Consider the following 15,387-nt stretch of genomic DNA (forward strand, 5'->3'; position numbering starts at 1 on the left):
CTGTCAACCTGTCTTCCTGCCGGCTCTCTACTTGCCTGTGTAGCTGTTTGCCTGACTGCATATCAGCCTGCATGTCTACTTGTCTATCTGTTTTTGTGCCTGCCTGCCTGTCTGCCTGCCTTCTTTTACTTGTCTGTCTGTCTGTCAGTCTGTCTGCGAGCCCTTGGCGTATGTCTACCAGATGTCTGGAGCGAGGGGGGGTGGAGTCAGATGCAGGAGGCAGGAGGCAGCCAGAGGTGTCTTGTATCTGAGGAGTGATTAACCAAATGACATAACATAACTCTCCAGGAGGCTGAACCAGACATGGAGCACTCTCTTCAGGTGACCTCTGGAGCAGGGGATTGAAGAGGGGCGGGGGGACAGGGGGGTGAAGAGGGGCGGGGGGAGAGGGGGGTGAAGAGGGGCGGGGGGAGAGAGGGGTGAAGAGGGGCGGGGGTGGGGAGGGGGGTGAAGAGGGAGGTAGAGAGGGGGGTCAAGGGGGGTCTCTCAAATCCCTCCTGGGATTTGAGAGACAAGAGCACAGCTGTTCTATCTTCTCCAGGTAAACGGCTACTGTATTGTTACGGTTCATCCTCTCATCAAAGAACAATGCACACACACACACACACACTCACACACATTCACACACATAGGGACGCATGCAAATATCGACACAAACACTCGCACACGCACATCTTCCTGGGGACCTGGGATGTTTGGGGATTTTCAGATTCTGATTATTTTATCACTTTCACAATCTTAGAAAACAATTTTTATAAAGTGAAAAATACGAGCTAAATAATTGCAGGGATCTGTCTCAAGCTAACTAGTTAGATAATTAGATAGAGTTAGTTAGATAAAGGGTTGGCAGCACTGGTTAGCTTACCAGGTCCTTCTTCCTATTTTAACCAACAAGAAAATCAGTTCACTTGAAAAATCCCTTTGATTTGCATTCACAAAAAAGAAACACACATTTTCACGAAACACGAATAAAGGTTAGGCTGGTCCACTTCCGCTTTTCATCAAAATACTGATCCAGAGTCTTTTTGGGGTAAACAGATACAAATAATGGCATCTCTGTACACCCCTACTAGGGACAGACAACTGAAACACACACATCGGTACACACTCACACAAGATGTTGAAACACACTTTCACTTCCTCAGGCTGATGGGGTTGATAAAGAATGTGAAGAAGTTCCCCTTCATGAAAGGTTCTAAGAATATAAAGCCACCTAGAAGTGATTACCTCAGATATGTTATCTGTTGACAAGTGCTGTTGGGTTTTGTGGCAAAACATCTATATGTCACTTTTACTGTGAGTTTTGAGTCAACAGAGGCAACTGAATGTCTAAGAAGACAATGTGTGTGTGTGTGAGTGTGTGTTTGTTTGTGTACCAGTGTGGACAAGCATGTTCCCAATCTGCTTTAACAGTGAGAACTTTTTTATAGACCTTTACTTCATTGATCCAAAAAACACATTGTCTACATTGTTTAAAATAAATACTATTAACCAATACATTTTCCAGTAGCTTTTTAACATGGTTTTTGTGTCCAGAAAATGGAGGATAGATAAATGGATTTAGGTTAGTTTTGCAATTGTAGGCTACTATTAACTATTATGTAGCTATGATAATTATACTGGAATAATTTAGATTGAGATGTAGCATCAGCCTAAACATTTGATATCACAAACTACCATATATCCATAAGTTTAACGCAGCTATGTTTGTTAAATTCTGAAATCATTGTTCATCATTGTTTAATGCATAATACGTTTTTTGTATTTAAGTTCATTTTTAATAAATGTATATTTTGAACTGATAGTGTTAATAGTGTTAACTGATAGTGGCATCACTCCAGAAAGTCAGTTTTGCCGTTGGGTCAGTGGTGAATCACCGTTTTGCCGTTGGGTCAGTGTTTCAGGAACGTCTGGTTAAGCAACAACACGTGCTAAGCCTGACAGTTAGCCTGCCCCGGACCAGGCTAGTTTCGAAGCATAAGTTGCCATAGTAACTAAATTCGAATTATGTTGAGCTGGCTTCATAGAACCGAATGAACTGGAAATTAGTCTGACTAACTGACATAAGCCTGGCTTATTCGGTAAACTCATTTTATGGAATAGGGCCCTGAACATCAACAGCCTTCCACAACAACAACAGTGTTCCTAACAACAGCCCCAACAGCCCTCCACATCAACAACCGTGTTCCTAACAACAGCCCTCCACATCAACAGCAGTGTTCCTAAAAACAACCCCAAAAGCTCTCCTCATCAACAGGTGTCCAATACAACAGCCCTCAAATCGACAGACCTTGGACTCTAGATGTGCCTCAGAGAAGAAGTGAAAGGAGAAGTTGACTTCACAGCAGGGGAAGTTAAAGGAAGTGATAGTGCCTTTATCTGCTCCAGATCCTCTTCACTGGCAGGACCCAGGGTCAGAGCAAGGACAGTGGGGGATAAAGCCTGGAACCGGTCTCATGTAAGAATACTTCAGTCTGATAACGCAATTCGTTTTGTGCCTCACGTACAGACCAGAGTTGCCCATCCGGGTGGAGCTTGTCTCCCTTAGAGAAGGACTACTTCCAAAAACTGTATTTTTGTTCTTGAATTGTGTAACTTTTGGTTTTCATGTAAATGCGTGGCAGGGCTTTAACTCGCTATTCGTTTCGGAATTTGTCAAATGCATGCATCTCAAACCTGCAACTCTCAGTGGTTACCACAACACACACATACACACACACGGGCACATACATATGAGTGCGCACATACACATACACACACACAAAAAGACACACACAAACAAATTAATGTTCACAGACACACAAAGAAACTTTCCAAAACAAAAAAATCATAATCACACACACACACATGTACACATACAAACACAAAGAGACATTTAGAAACAAACACACACACAAGAGAAAGGTAATAAGTGATTATGGCTCCAATCTGATTGGGCGTTGTCATCGCCAGCGCTGGAGAGAATAATAAAGAGTAGTGACACAAACCATGTTATCTTTTCACTCATGTGAAAGACAAAACCAATGAAAAGGGACAAAGACAGAGAGAAAGAGGGAATAAAAGGAGAGAGAGGGAGAGAAAAGCCGCTTCGGATTCTCTGTAACCCAGAAAAGCATTCACACAGCTTCTCGGGGGCTCCCTCACTCCTGGCAACCAGAAGTCTCTGTGAAAGAATCCAAGAAGCCTTCAGCCACAGGCAAAGCCACTGTGATGGAGGGAGAGAGGGAGGAGGGAGAGAAGGGGGAGGGGGGGACCCCTGTTGCTCCTGGCGACCAGAGAAGATTGGATTCCGTAGGTCTTGGGGCAGGTCTCCAGTGTCCATGTTGCTCTGCCTCCTGCTTTTGCTTCTCCCCTGCCTCTCCCCTGCCTGTCACCTGCCCCTGCCTCTCCCCTGCCTGTCACCTGCCCCTGCCTCTCCCCTGCCCCTGACTCTCCCCTGACTCTCCCCTGCCTGTCACCTGTGCCTGTCTCTCCCCTACTCCTGCCTCTCCCCTGCCTGTCACCTGTGCCTGCCTCTTCCCTGACCCTGGTTCTCAACCTGCCTCTCACCTGCCTCTTTATTGAGCCTGCCTCTCCATCTCCCTTGCATCTGCTCTTCCTCTCCCATACCTCTTACATTTACATTTAGTCATTTAGCAGACGCTCTTCCCTGCCTCTCTTCTCTCCTGCCTCTCCCCTGCCTCTCTCTGTGTATATGTGTGTGTGTGTGTCTGAGAGAGAGATAGAGAAATAGTGCAGAGAGAGAAAGAGAGCTGGAGTAGAGCGAGATGAGAGAGAGGGAGGAAGAGAGAGAGAGGGTGAGGAAGAAAGAGAACGAGAGCTAAATAGAGGAAAGAGAGAGTACAGTAGAGAGACATATAAGAGAGGAAAGAGAAAGGGCGAGGGAGAGAGAGGCAGGGAGATAGAAAGAGGCGGGAAAGAAAGGAGAGAGAGAATGAGCCTATTCAGCCAATCCAATGTTCTCAGACAGAGATCAAGTTCATTAGCAGTCAGACTGACTCCAAGGTCTGCTGCAGTTCCACACTCTGTTTCACTCACACACACAAACACACACAAAAATGCAAGTCTGTATGTTTTATCTTTTCACACACACACACACACACCAATTCCCTTTGCAGTCTTTGTCTCTGTCTCATGCACACGGACACACACAAGTATACACACACAAAAATATGCAAGCCTGCCTGTTTCTCTCTCTCATTCCTACAGACACCAAAATCCCACACACACACTGTTCCTGAAACCAAACCATGTAGAAATGTTGCTGGTTCCTCTAATGGATGGTGGAGCTTGTGATCTGTCTCTCAGTTCTCTCCCCCCATAGGCCTGGCCGGCCTCTGTGTCTATAAACACCAGAGGTTGGTCCCAAACACTTCTCTTTGGTTTGGCCCCTTCAGTCCTTGTCAGGCCTCCTCTCCCTCTCCCCTCCTGCCATCCCTGCCAGAGACAAGTCCTCGCCAAAGAACCCGATAGTCGTGGAACCCTCGAAGATCTCCGCGCTGGAATGCAATTCTGCTGCGCTGCACTTTTCACCATATCCGAGGAATGATGCTCCCCCGTATTCTCCCCCCCCCCCCCCCCACCCCCCCGGCACCCACCCCTGACCCCAAACCCCTACACGATCACCTTCCCAAGTTGGTTAGACGTGCATACCTACCGCACACAGGCAAAAACTCCCAGAGATTACTACACAGACACACGCAAACATGCACACACCGCCATCACACACTTTAACCACAAGTGGACTAAGCACTTTTATTCAGAAATATGACAGCTTTGCCAGACTCATTTTTACCTCTTAAAACAGATTTTATCTTGTGTTTCTAAAAACACATTTTAAAGTTCACTTGATAACCACCATCATCCCACAGACAGGTCACCCCCCACCCCCACCCCCCAAGTCCTAGACAGCAGCCCAAAAACAGACCTACTTTCAGAGACATCAGTTGAAGGTTCTGGAAAGGGAGAGGACGGTTCTGGAGGTGGAGGGAGGTTGGAGACAAGGAGGGTGTTCTGCGAGAGGAGGGACGTTCCGGGGGGAGAGGAGAACGTTCTGGATGGGGAGAGAGGTACTTAAGTTGGAGGAAATGGTTATGGAAGGAGTAAGGAAAGATAGAAAGAAAATGTTGAGAATAATGGAACAGAACTACAGAAGAGATTGGAGATGACAGAGCATGTTTTGGAGTGTGTGTGATGATTTGGTCCAAAGTGCAGCTTTTTGTGGAGTGTGTTGTTATGGTGACACACAGTGGTGTGAGTGTGTGTGTGTGTGTCTGAGAGAAAGACAAAGAGAGAGAGACAGTGTAAGAAAAACTGTGTGACAGAGATAGAGACAGAGTGAATGAGCAACAGAGAACAGAGTGAGAAACTGACAGGGTAAAAGGCAGAAAGATGGAGAGAGAGAGGAGAGAGAGAGAGAGAGAGAGAGAGAGAGAGAGAGAGAGAGAGAGAGAGAGAGAGAGAGAGAGAGAGAGAGAGAAAGAGAGAGAGAGAGACAGAGAGAGACAGACAGACAGAGAGACAGACAGAGAGACAGAGAGAGAGAGAGAGAGAGAGAGAGAGAGAGAGAGAGAGAGAGAGAGAGAGAGAGAGAGAGAGAGAGAGAGAGAGAGAGAGAAAGAGAGAGAGAGAGAGAGAGACAGAGAGAGACAGACAGACAGACAGACAGACAGGACAGAGAGAGAGAGAGAGAGAGAGAGAGAGAGAGAGAGGAGAGAGAGAGGAGAGAGAGAGAGAGAGAGAGAGAGAAGAGAGAGAGGCAGGGTACCTTCGCTCACTCTGGGAGCTCCTACATTGCCCCCTGGTGGTGCACTATCCAGCAAGGAACTGAGGAACAAAAACACACTCACACAAACACACTCATGATCGCACCCAAACACCCTCTTCTGTCCGCACTCACACACATATACTGTTCCCACACACCCACACACAGACTTTTGCTCTCTTCAACTCTTTCCCCAGGTTGGCTGATAATACTACTTATTAAGATATTTTAATAAATAATAAACTTTCAAACCGGTATTAATCAGAATGACAAGATCATTTAAAATAACATTTTAGCTAACTACCCAGAACCCTACAGAGAGAGCTGTTGAATGTGAAGAGGTCCGTGGCATGGCTGGTGTACTGGTGTGGGACACAGCTCGTCGTCTTGGTGTTGGCGGAGTGTGTGTGTGTGTCCCAGAAGACTTTCCTTTAGGCCTATTAGCAGGTTATGGACCCTGGCCACAGCAGGAGAACATAATGGCCTCATTCACTCTGCAGCCAGCCAAGCAGCCAAACAGCCAACCAGACATCCAACAGACTAGCCAGCTAGCAAACCAACCAGTCATCCAACCTACCAGACAGCCAGCCAACCAACCATCCAACCAACTAGCTAGCCAGCCAGCTAGCTAGCCAGCCAGCCAGCCAGCCAGCCAGCAAACCAACCAACCTATCAACCAGACATCCAGCCAACAAGCCAGCCTGCCAGAAGTGAGACGGCTGCTCAAGCAGTTAGCTGCATTGTAAAATATTTAAAGGCAGTATTTGTGTGTGTGTGTGTGTGTGTGTGTGTGTGTGGGAGGGAGGGTGTGTGTGCAGGGGAGGGTTGTGTGTGGGGGAGAGGGTGTGTGTGTGCGTGGTTTGCGTGAGAGGGGGGATGGCTGGGGGTTCCAACTCTCCTGTCAGGACACTTTGGTACGGACAGGGTTTATATCGGGACAGAACTTGTCCCAATACTTGCTACCCACCCCCCCAACCCCCCAGCCTCTCACCCCCAGCCCATCCAGAGAAATTGCGTTTACTGGCGGCCTCAGTGGAAAAATCTCTCACCAGTCCCAGACCCCTGCTCTCTCTCCTGGGCGTCCCAGTGGCGTGCTGGGCTCTGAGGACAGGAGGACTGGCTGACTAGAATACCTGCTGGAGCTGTGTGTATGTGTGTATGTGTGTGTGAGTGGGGGTTGTGGGTGGGGGGTGCTTGACACGTAACACAGAACACGATTGGAGTCTGCGCCGCAACATGTCTGGATTACAACAACTATACATCTGCTGTCATTCAACACAGTTCCAAGGAACAGAAACTATGATGACTCATACTCCTACCCGCTCACACACACACACACAGCCACAAACAATGACAGATAAAGAGGTAAGGGAATTTGACTTTCACAGACACTGTCTAGGTGCCCTGGTCAAACTAAAGCTAAAGTATGAGTCAAACACACACACACACACACACACACACACTATTGTCCAAGATAAATTGTGACTCAGTACCCACAACCCACTGTCTGTGACAGTCATCCAGGTAGTTCTGTGGTAGTCAGACAGAGACAGGGGGAGGGAGAGAGAGAGAGAGGTGTTCTCTCTCTCTTCTCTCCTCCTCGCTTCCTCCTCACCTCTCCTCCTCTTATCTTATCAGCTGAAGCAGAGCGTTGTCCTTATCTCTGTCTTTACAGCTCCTGTACTCAACATCTGCTCCAGACAAGCATAAACAAGCCCTGCTATCACCCTGCCTCCTCCTTCTCCTCCTCCTGCCTGGCTGCCTGGCTGTTGGCTGGCTTACTGACTGGTTGGCTCCTAACAACCAACGAGGAAATGTGCTGAACTTCTCCAAACTGAGTTTTTTTTGCCCTCTACATTATTTCTAAAACAGATCCAGGTGAATGTGTGGTGTGGTGTGTGTGTGTGTGTATGTGTGTGTGTTTGTGTGTATGTGCCGATAAAGAGATACTCCCTAGATATTATCTAACGTGAGTGGCATGTACACGAGGACGTGTGCGTATGTGTTAGTGTGTGTGTTCTTGACAGTGCGTACCTTGTACTGGATTCAAGACCAAATGGCCAACATTTACAACCATTTAAACTAATACAGAGATAGTGACAGATAAACAGGGTGAGCTGTAGGAAGGAGAAACAGAGAGACAGAGAGAGAGAGAGAGAGAAGAGAGAGAGAGAGAGAGAGAGAGAGAGAGAGAGAGAGAGAGAGAGAGAGAGAGAGAGGGAACAAGAGCTATAAAGACAGAGAGCATGAGACAGACAGAGAGAAACAGAGTGAGAAAGAGACAGAGGTGTAAAGGGAGAGTTACAAAGAGACAAAGAGAGATACAAACAGTGTCACAGGAAGTCGGTGAGCTCACATTGGATGAAACCCAGACATTCACTGACAGCCATCAGTTGTACAAGGCTGGGCTCCCCAAACGCTGTGTACGACACACACAGTCGCACAGAGTCACACACACACTCGCACACACACACATGCGCTACATACCTCACAAGCGCAGTCACAGACGTCACACACGAACACACGCACCTCAGTCAGTCTCACAGCGATCGTTGCAGGGTGTCCCAGGTTAAGAAGAGTCCAGATGGAGGGGGGGGGGGGGGGACATTCCTGAGAGACCTGAGAGCTGGTGAGACGTGGCTGTGTGTTTGGGTGGTCGGCTGGCGCATCGTGTGACGGGCAGGGGGCAGAGGGGGACCAACTGTCGGCCGCGGCGAGGAGCCCACATGTGAGCCTACATGAAAGAGAAGCGGGCGGCATGAGGAAAGTCACCCGGGGTCGCAGGCTGTCCCGTCTGCAGAGGTCACACCCAGGGCCGGACCGACCCAGATCACAGCAGCTCCACCGACTCAGATCCCTCCAAACACACCCACACACGCACACACCGACACCCACACACACCGACACACACACACCGACACCCACACACACCGACACACACACACCGACACACACACACCGACACCCACACACACCGACACCCACACACACCGACACACACACACACCGACACCCACACACACCGACACACACATGCCGACACACACACACGCCGACACACAGAGATCTGTGTCAGACTCAGTCAGGCTGTGACATCTAGGCCAGAGCGACGTAGTACAATCGACAGCACTGCTGGGGTTTGTGTGTGTGTGCATGCATGTGTGTGCACACGTGTGTGTGTGTGAGTGTGGGACTGTATGTGCATGCATGTGGGTGTGGCTGCATGGGTGCGTTGTGTGTGGTGTGATCTGTAACTGGGGAAGAATAAGGTCAGGGAGGAACATGACACACCTGCTAACTCACCCCACTTTCTGCAACACCATCCAGAGCTGCAGGGACAAAGCCCTGAAAACCTGAAATACCAGTTTACGCAACCTACTTTTCTGTTGTGTGTGTGTGTGTGTGGGTCTGTTTGAAAAGTTAACAACCAAAGCAAACACAGAGAAGAAAGATATACTGTCCCACAAGGCTTTAATGATAGGGTGTTTGTCACTGTGTGTTTGTGTAACTGTGTGTGTGTGTGTGTGTCTGGTATGATTGTGTGTGTGTGTGTGTGCGTGTGTGTGTGTGTGTGTGTGTTTGCAAACTAAAGCCATCCGTCAGGTGAGGTAATGACTAAGAGAGGTCAAGCATGGCTCAGCAGAGACAAAGATAGATTCCTTGGGTGGTGTTCCCCCTGTTACATCACACTGTCTGCCAGCCTGCAGATTGGCCTCCGGCCAATCAGAGAGCAGCCAGGACTGTCGCCAGGTAGGGTCAAAGGGAGACATGGGAGGGGCCTGTAAGGATGATGGACGGGGATTAATAGAATGATTATGGCTGTTACCTGGAACTCCCTGCACTGATCCTTACATCACTGACAGGGCGGATTACTGTCAAGTCTCTCTGTCACTCTATCTCTCTCTCTTTCTCTCTCCACCACCCTGTTTTCACTCTTTCTTCCTCCCTCTTTCTCTATCTTTCTCTCTCCCTCTTTCTCTCTCTCCCCCTTTCTCTCTCTCCCCACCAGCCTGTTTTCCTTTATCTCTTCCTCTCAATTTTCCTCTCAATTCAACATGCTTTATTGCCATGAATGTTCAGGTTAAAGCATGTTGCCAAAGTAGTCCACAATGAAGGGACAACACACGTAATTATTACACAACTATTTTCTTTGTGTGTGTTTTAAGACAATATGCACAGAGGGTATAGCAGCCAGACCACTTCCACTGCCACAGTCACCTGTGAGTAATCCTTCATCTCTCCCTAACCTACTGACACACACACACACAGAGACTGTTCTATAGTCTTTTGCTGGCGTGCAGAGCTGCTGCCAGTACTACTTCCTTCATGACAAGGGAGATTTGTAGAGGGGATGGGGAGAGCAGACATGATGTAAAATAACTTAACTGCTTCATAAAAAGTGGAGGGGGGGGGGATGTGGGGGTGAGGGGGGGTGCTCCCCTGGGGGCCAGCCACGAGCTGGGGGCCACTGTCGTACTACACAAACCAAACCCCAGCGAGCAGGCAGGCGAGCGGGCGGGCGCCGTGCCAAAGTCAACAAGGCCCATGCCGGCAAATGGTCTTCACTGTTTCACCATTTGAATGGACAAACACACAGGGCCTACGTCTGGCCCCATGGCCCAGCCTCTCCTAACGCCCCCGGCCTCCAATAACCCCCTGTTCTCTGAGCCTCCCCCCTCCATAACCCCCACTGAGAGGAGACAAACACCGACCCGTCCAGGGGTACCTCACCCCCGTACACCCTCCCCCCCCCCCCCTCGAGCCTGGAGGACTTCAGCGATTCTCACACTGCTGAGGATGAGGATGAGGATGAGGAAGGAGTTTCCTCCCCAGGGAACACGACCGATGACAGACTGGCAGTTCAGCGCTGGCCTCGCTCCAACTCAATAAACTGTCGGCAACTCGGATTACTCTTGTTACTCCCCAACCAACAGACAAGGGTGGGGGGTGAGGAGAGAGACACAGACAGGGAGACGAGGGTAGGGAGCCAGGTAACCAGAAAGTGAGAGACACAGAGGCAAATAGGGAGAGAGAGACACAGAGACAGGAGACCGGTGGGAGAGAGAGAGAGAGAGAGAGAGAGAGAGAGAGAGAGAGAGGAGAGAGAGAGAGAGAGAGAGAGAGAGAGAGAGAGAGAGAGAGAGAGAGAGAGAGAGAGAGAGAGAGAGAGAGAGAGAGAGAGAGAGAGAGAGGAGGTGTGAGAGACACACAGAGACAGAGAGAGGTGGAGGGAGAGAGACACTCAGATAGACAGAGAATGAGAGGTGGAGAGGAGAGACAGGGAGTGAGGTGGAGAGAGAGAGACACTCCGAGTGTGGTGGAGAGAGAGATGTGTTGACCTTCCAGGTGACTGGTACTGTACACCAGCAGTGTTGAGGGAAGAGGCCACAGTCATGAGCCTCGCACGGCCGCCTGTCAGGCCTCAAATCCCAGTTTCTGTAAATAAACTGGGAGGCTTACAGAGCAGGTCTCTGCTGGAGGAAACCAGTCTGTTTTCCTTCGCTCTCAAATGAGACCTTTTATACAGACCCAAATGGCTGAACAAATAAAGAGGATGAATGTCTTGCATATTTCATGCGCAGACGTCATCTCCATGCACACCTGCATCAACAGAGGCCTGCCTCGGGGACTACAACAACCCCCCATGTCTGACTACAACTACCATCTACCCCTGGGTGTTTCCACTGCTGTCTTCATAGGATGATGGATGGATGGATGGATGGAGGAATGGAGGAATGGATGGATGGGTCTAGAGAACGAAGCAGTGTGAGGCAGAGAGAGAAAGAAATAAAGAATAGAAACAGTTGGAGGTTTAGAAACCTGGCTGCCAGCCAGGCAGCAGTCAGTCCAAAAGTCGCCGCGGTGTTCTGATGTTCCTCACGCCGCCCAGCCTCCCAGCTTGGACAGTCTGTGTGGAAAACACCAACACTTACTTTAGCGGTCAGACCTTCTCACACTGTCGGAAAACATGAGTTCAAGCCCCCCCCCCCCCACCACCACCACCACCACCTCCTGAAGCAACCAATGACGACGCTTCCCAGATGCTGCTGGAAGTGGAACGTCCGATAGCTGTGAAGAACTGAGCTTACGTGTATACGTGAGTGTGTGTATGCAAGTGTGTTTGTGTGTGTATGCGTGAATGTGTGCGTGCGTGTATCCAGTGGACTGTGACAAGTGCACAGTTTGGGCAAAAAGGCGTGGGGGGGGGAGATACAGAGGGGGAAGGAAGAAAGGGGAGAGAGGGGAGAGAAGGTGGGAGAAGCAGAAGGATGAAGGGAGGGAAGGAGGGAGGTGCAGAAGGATGATGGGAGGGAGGGAGGGAGATGCAGAAAGATGATGGGAGGGAAGGAGGGAGATGCAGAAGGATGATGGGAGGGAGGGAGATGCAGAAGGATGATGGGAGGGAGGGAGATGCAGAAGGATGATGGGAGGGAGGGAGATGCAGAAGGATGATGGGAGGGAGGGAGATGCAGAAGGATGATGGGGAGGGAGGGAGATGCAGAAGGATGATGGGAGGGAGGGAGATGCAGAAGGATGATGGGAGGGAGGGAGATGCAGAAGGATGATGGGAGGGAAGGAGGGAGGGAGATGCAGAAGGATGATGGGAGGGAGGGAGATGCAGAAGGATGATGGGAGGGAGGGAGATGCAGAAGGATGATGGGAGGGAGGGAGGGAGAGGGAGAGGAGTGGCTGGCATGCGGCACATGTGAAGCTGCAGCAGAGAAGAGATGTACCTGAAGAGAAATGACATTCAGCAAGACCACACGCACTGACACGCCCTGACATGCACTGACACACACTGACACGCGCTGACACGCGCTGACACGCACTGACACATACTGACACAGTCCCACACATGCTGAAACACACACACAAATGTAAAACCTCCCACACAAACCAAAACACACACACACACACTCGCACAAGCACACATTGACACGCACACACCAACAGAAAAAAAACACCTCCTCTGGAATTGGAGAAGGGTCATTGTAGGAAGGACTGCTAGCTGGGCTGGATGCCAACAACCACCCCCCTCCACACACACACACACACACACATCCTACAGGAGAAGCAGCAGCCATTCTTTTTAATAACTGCTCTTATTTTCTCTCCTGCCTATAATCCACGCTCTGCCAAGTGCCTGGAGAGCAGAGCTGCAGTTAACAGTCCTGGACACCTCCACTCACACACACACAACACACACACACACACACACACACATGGAGCACACACACAAGGAGCACACACACACACATGCAGCACACACACAAGGAGCACACACACACACATGCAGCACACACACACAAGGAGCACACACACATACAAACAGACACATACACGCAAAGCACACACAGAGCACACATAGAACACACACACATACATACGCCAACACACACATAGCACACACATAGCACACACATTCACAGAGTACACACATGCACAGGCACACACAGTGTGGGTACACAATGAAAAAGAGAGAGAAAGAGGGGAGGGGAAAAGATCAAGATAAAAAGCAGATTTGCATACATTAACTTGAGGATTCAATTCGTTTAGAGTGTGTAGTATAGTGTCAAATTAAACATTTTTGTACAAACAACTGTGACAACCAGATTTGAATATGGAAATTCTGAAAAGGAAGGGTGGGCCATATTATTCAGCCCAGTGATTCATTAACTACAGGCTTAGATCAGTGATTATTTACAGTAACAGGACTGGGTTTACATTAAAAGAGCTGTGTTTGCTCATCCATTGTTTTGTACAGTAAATATGTACAGTACCACCCAAATGTAAATGTGTGAGAGAGCTCAGGTGTTTGTACAATAGACAGTACTGATCCATATTTCACACCCAGCGCACTACTATTACCCAACCTGGCATGAAGCTAGGCTAACGTAGCCTAGCCTATTCTAGCCTGGATACAACATCCACCAAGCATTTCACCTGGCCAGGAAAGAGACCCTCACCTGGCCTGGCCTGAACCACACTCTCTGGTCTGGATGTAAACCCTCCACAACTGTAGCCTAGCCTAACCTACTCAGGACATACAAGGACTACCCCCAAACCTAGCATACAGCTACTGGCCCTACAGTCTACTGGCCTACCTTGTATACAGCAACTATCCTACAGTCCACTACCCTACCTAGTGTAGAGCTAGTAGCCCACAATCTTCTAGCCTACCTAGTGTACAGCTACCAGCCCACAATCTTCTAGCCTACCTAGTGTACAGTTAGTAGCCTATAACTTCTAGCCTACCTCGTGTACAGTTGGTAGCCTACAACTTCTAGCCTACCTAGTGTACAGTTAGTAGCCTACAGTCTACTAGCTTGCAAAAACACAACTGGAACCCAGAGGGGGAAAGCTTTGTTGCGTCTCGTTATGCAAAGCTTGGCAGTGCGCTGAGATAAGCCGAGCCGGCGGTTTACATAACGGCAGACTGCTGCTAGAGGGCTGGGGGAGCACTGCAGATGTCGACAGTTCAAACTGTCAACAGTAAACACACACACACAGATGCAGAAATACATACACCCGCACGAGCACACGGACACCTACGTGCACACACGCATGCTTTCAACGCACACACACACAGAGTCACATACACACATCAACGCACACGCCTTGTGATGTCAGCTTACAGCAAGAAGGTGCTAGGTTTGATTCCCTCTTGAGGTCCTGCTCTGCGCTTGGCTGCTCTGCGCTTGGCTGCTCTGCGCTCGGCAGCTCTGTGCTCTGCGCTCGGCTGCTTCTGCGCTCGGCTGCTCTGCGCTCTGTGCTCGGCTGCTCTGCGCTCGGCTGCTCTGCGCTCTGTGCTCGGCTGCTCTGCGCTCGGCTGCTCTGCGCTCTGCGCTCGGCTGCTCTGCGCTCGGCTGCTCTGCGCTCTGCGCTCGGCTGCTCTGCGCTCGGCTGCTCTGCGCTCGGCTGCTCTGCGCTCGGCTGCTCTGCGCTCAGCTGGGATATCTCAAGGCCTCTCTGTGTGGAGGTTGTATGTTCTCCCCGCTCACCTTGATCTGGTCACTGCTCCTGACTGACCCTCAGGAAGGATAACAAGGTGGGAAAATCCTGACAAAAATGTTTAATGGGTGGACACTCAAGCATGTGTGTGCGTGTGTGTGCGTGCGTGCGTGTGTGTGTGCGTGTGTGTGTGCGTGTGGGCACTCACTCCAACGTTTATTCAATTGCATGACAAACAAAGGTTTCTTCTTCATCTTAAAGTAATCACTGTTTGCATTGGCCCCTGGTTCACCCGGCTATCGCCAAATAAAACAGAATCGTTACTATAAGCATGATGAAGGTACAGACAGACACACAGTCTGGAGAGGATAGGGGGGCAGAGGGGTAGAGGGGAGAGGGGAGAGGAGAGGAGAGGAGAGGGGAGGGGAGGGAGGGGAGGGGAGGGGGAGGGGGAGGGGAGGGAGGGGAGGGGAGGGGAGGGGAGGGGAGGGGAGAGGAGAGGAGAGGAGAGGGAGAGGGAGAGGAGAGGAGGAGGAGGGGAGAGGGGGGGAGGAGGGTGGAGAGGAGAGGAGAGGAGAGGAGGAGAGAGAGGAGAGGAGAGTGGGGAGAGGAGAGGAGAGGAGGAGAGAGGAGGGAGAGGAGAGGAGAGGGAGAGGAGAGGAGAGGAGAGG

General features: G+C 50.0%; 1 protein-coding gene across 1 annotated transcript in view; it reads right to left on the reverse strand.

Moving 5' to 3' along the window:
• Positions 1–14,396: 14,396 nt before the first annotated feature.
• tmem229b (transmembrane protein 229B) overlaps positions 14,397–15,387 on the reverse strand; it is a 3,499-nt gene continuing 2,508 nt past the window's right edge. Inside the window, exon 2 of the mRNA XM_067243385.1 lies at positions 14,397–14,713. Coding sequence (XP_067099486.1) covers positions 14,397–14,713 — 317 coding nt within the window. The remainder of the gene's footprint in view (positions 14,714–15,387) is intronic.

The sequence above is a fragment of the Osmerus mordax genome, chromosome 9 (genome assembly GCF_038355195.1).
Source record: "Osmerus mordax isolate fOsmMor3 chromosome 9, fOsmMor3.pri, whole genome shotgun sequence".
Taxonomy (NCBI): domain Eukaryota; kingdom Metazoa; phylum Chordata; class Actinopteri; order Osmeriformes; family Osmeridae; genus Osmerus; species Osmerus mordax.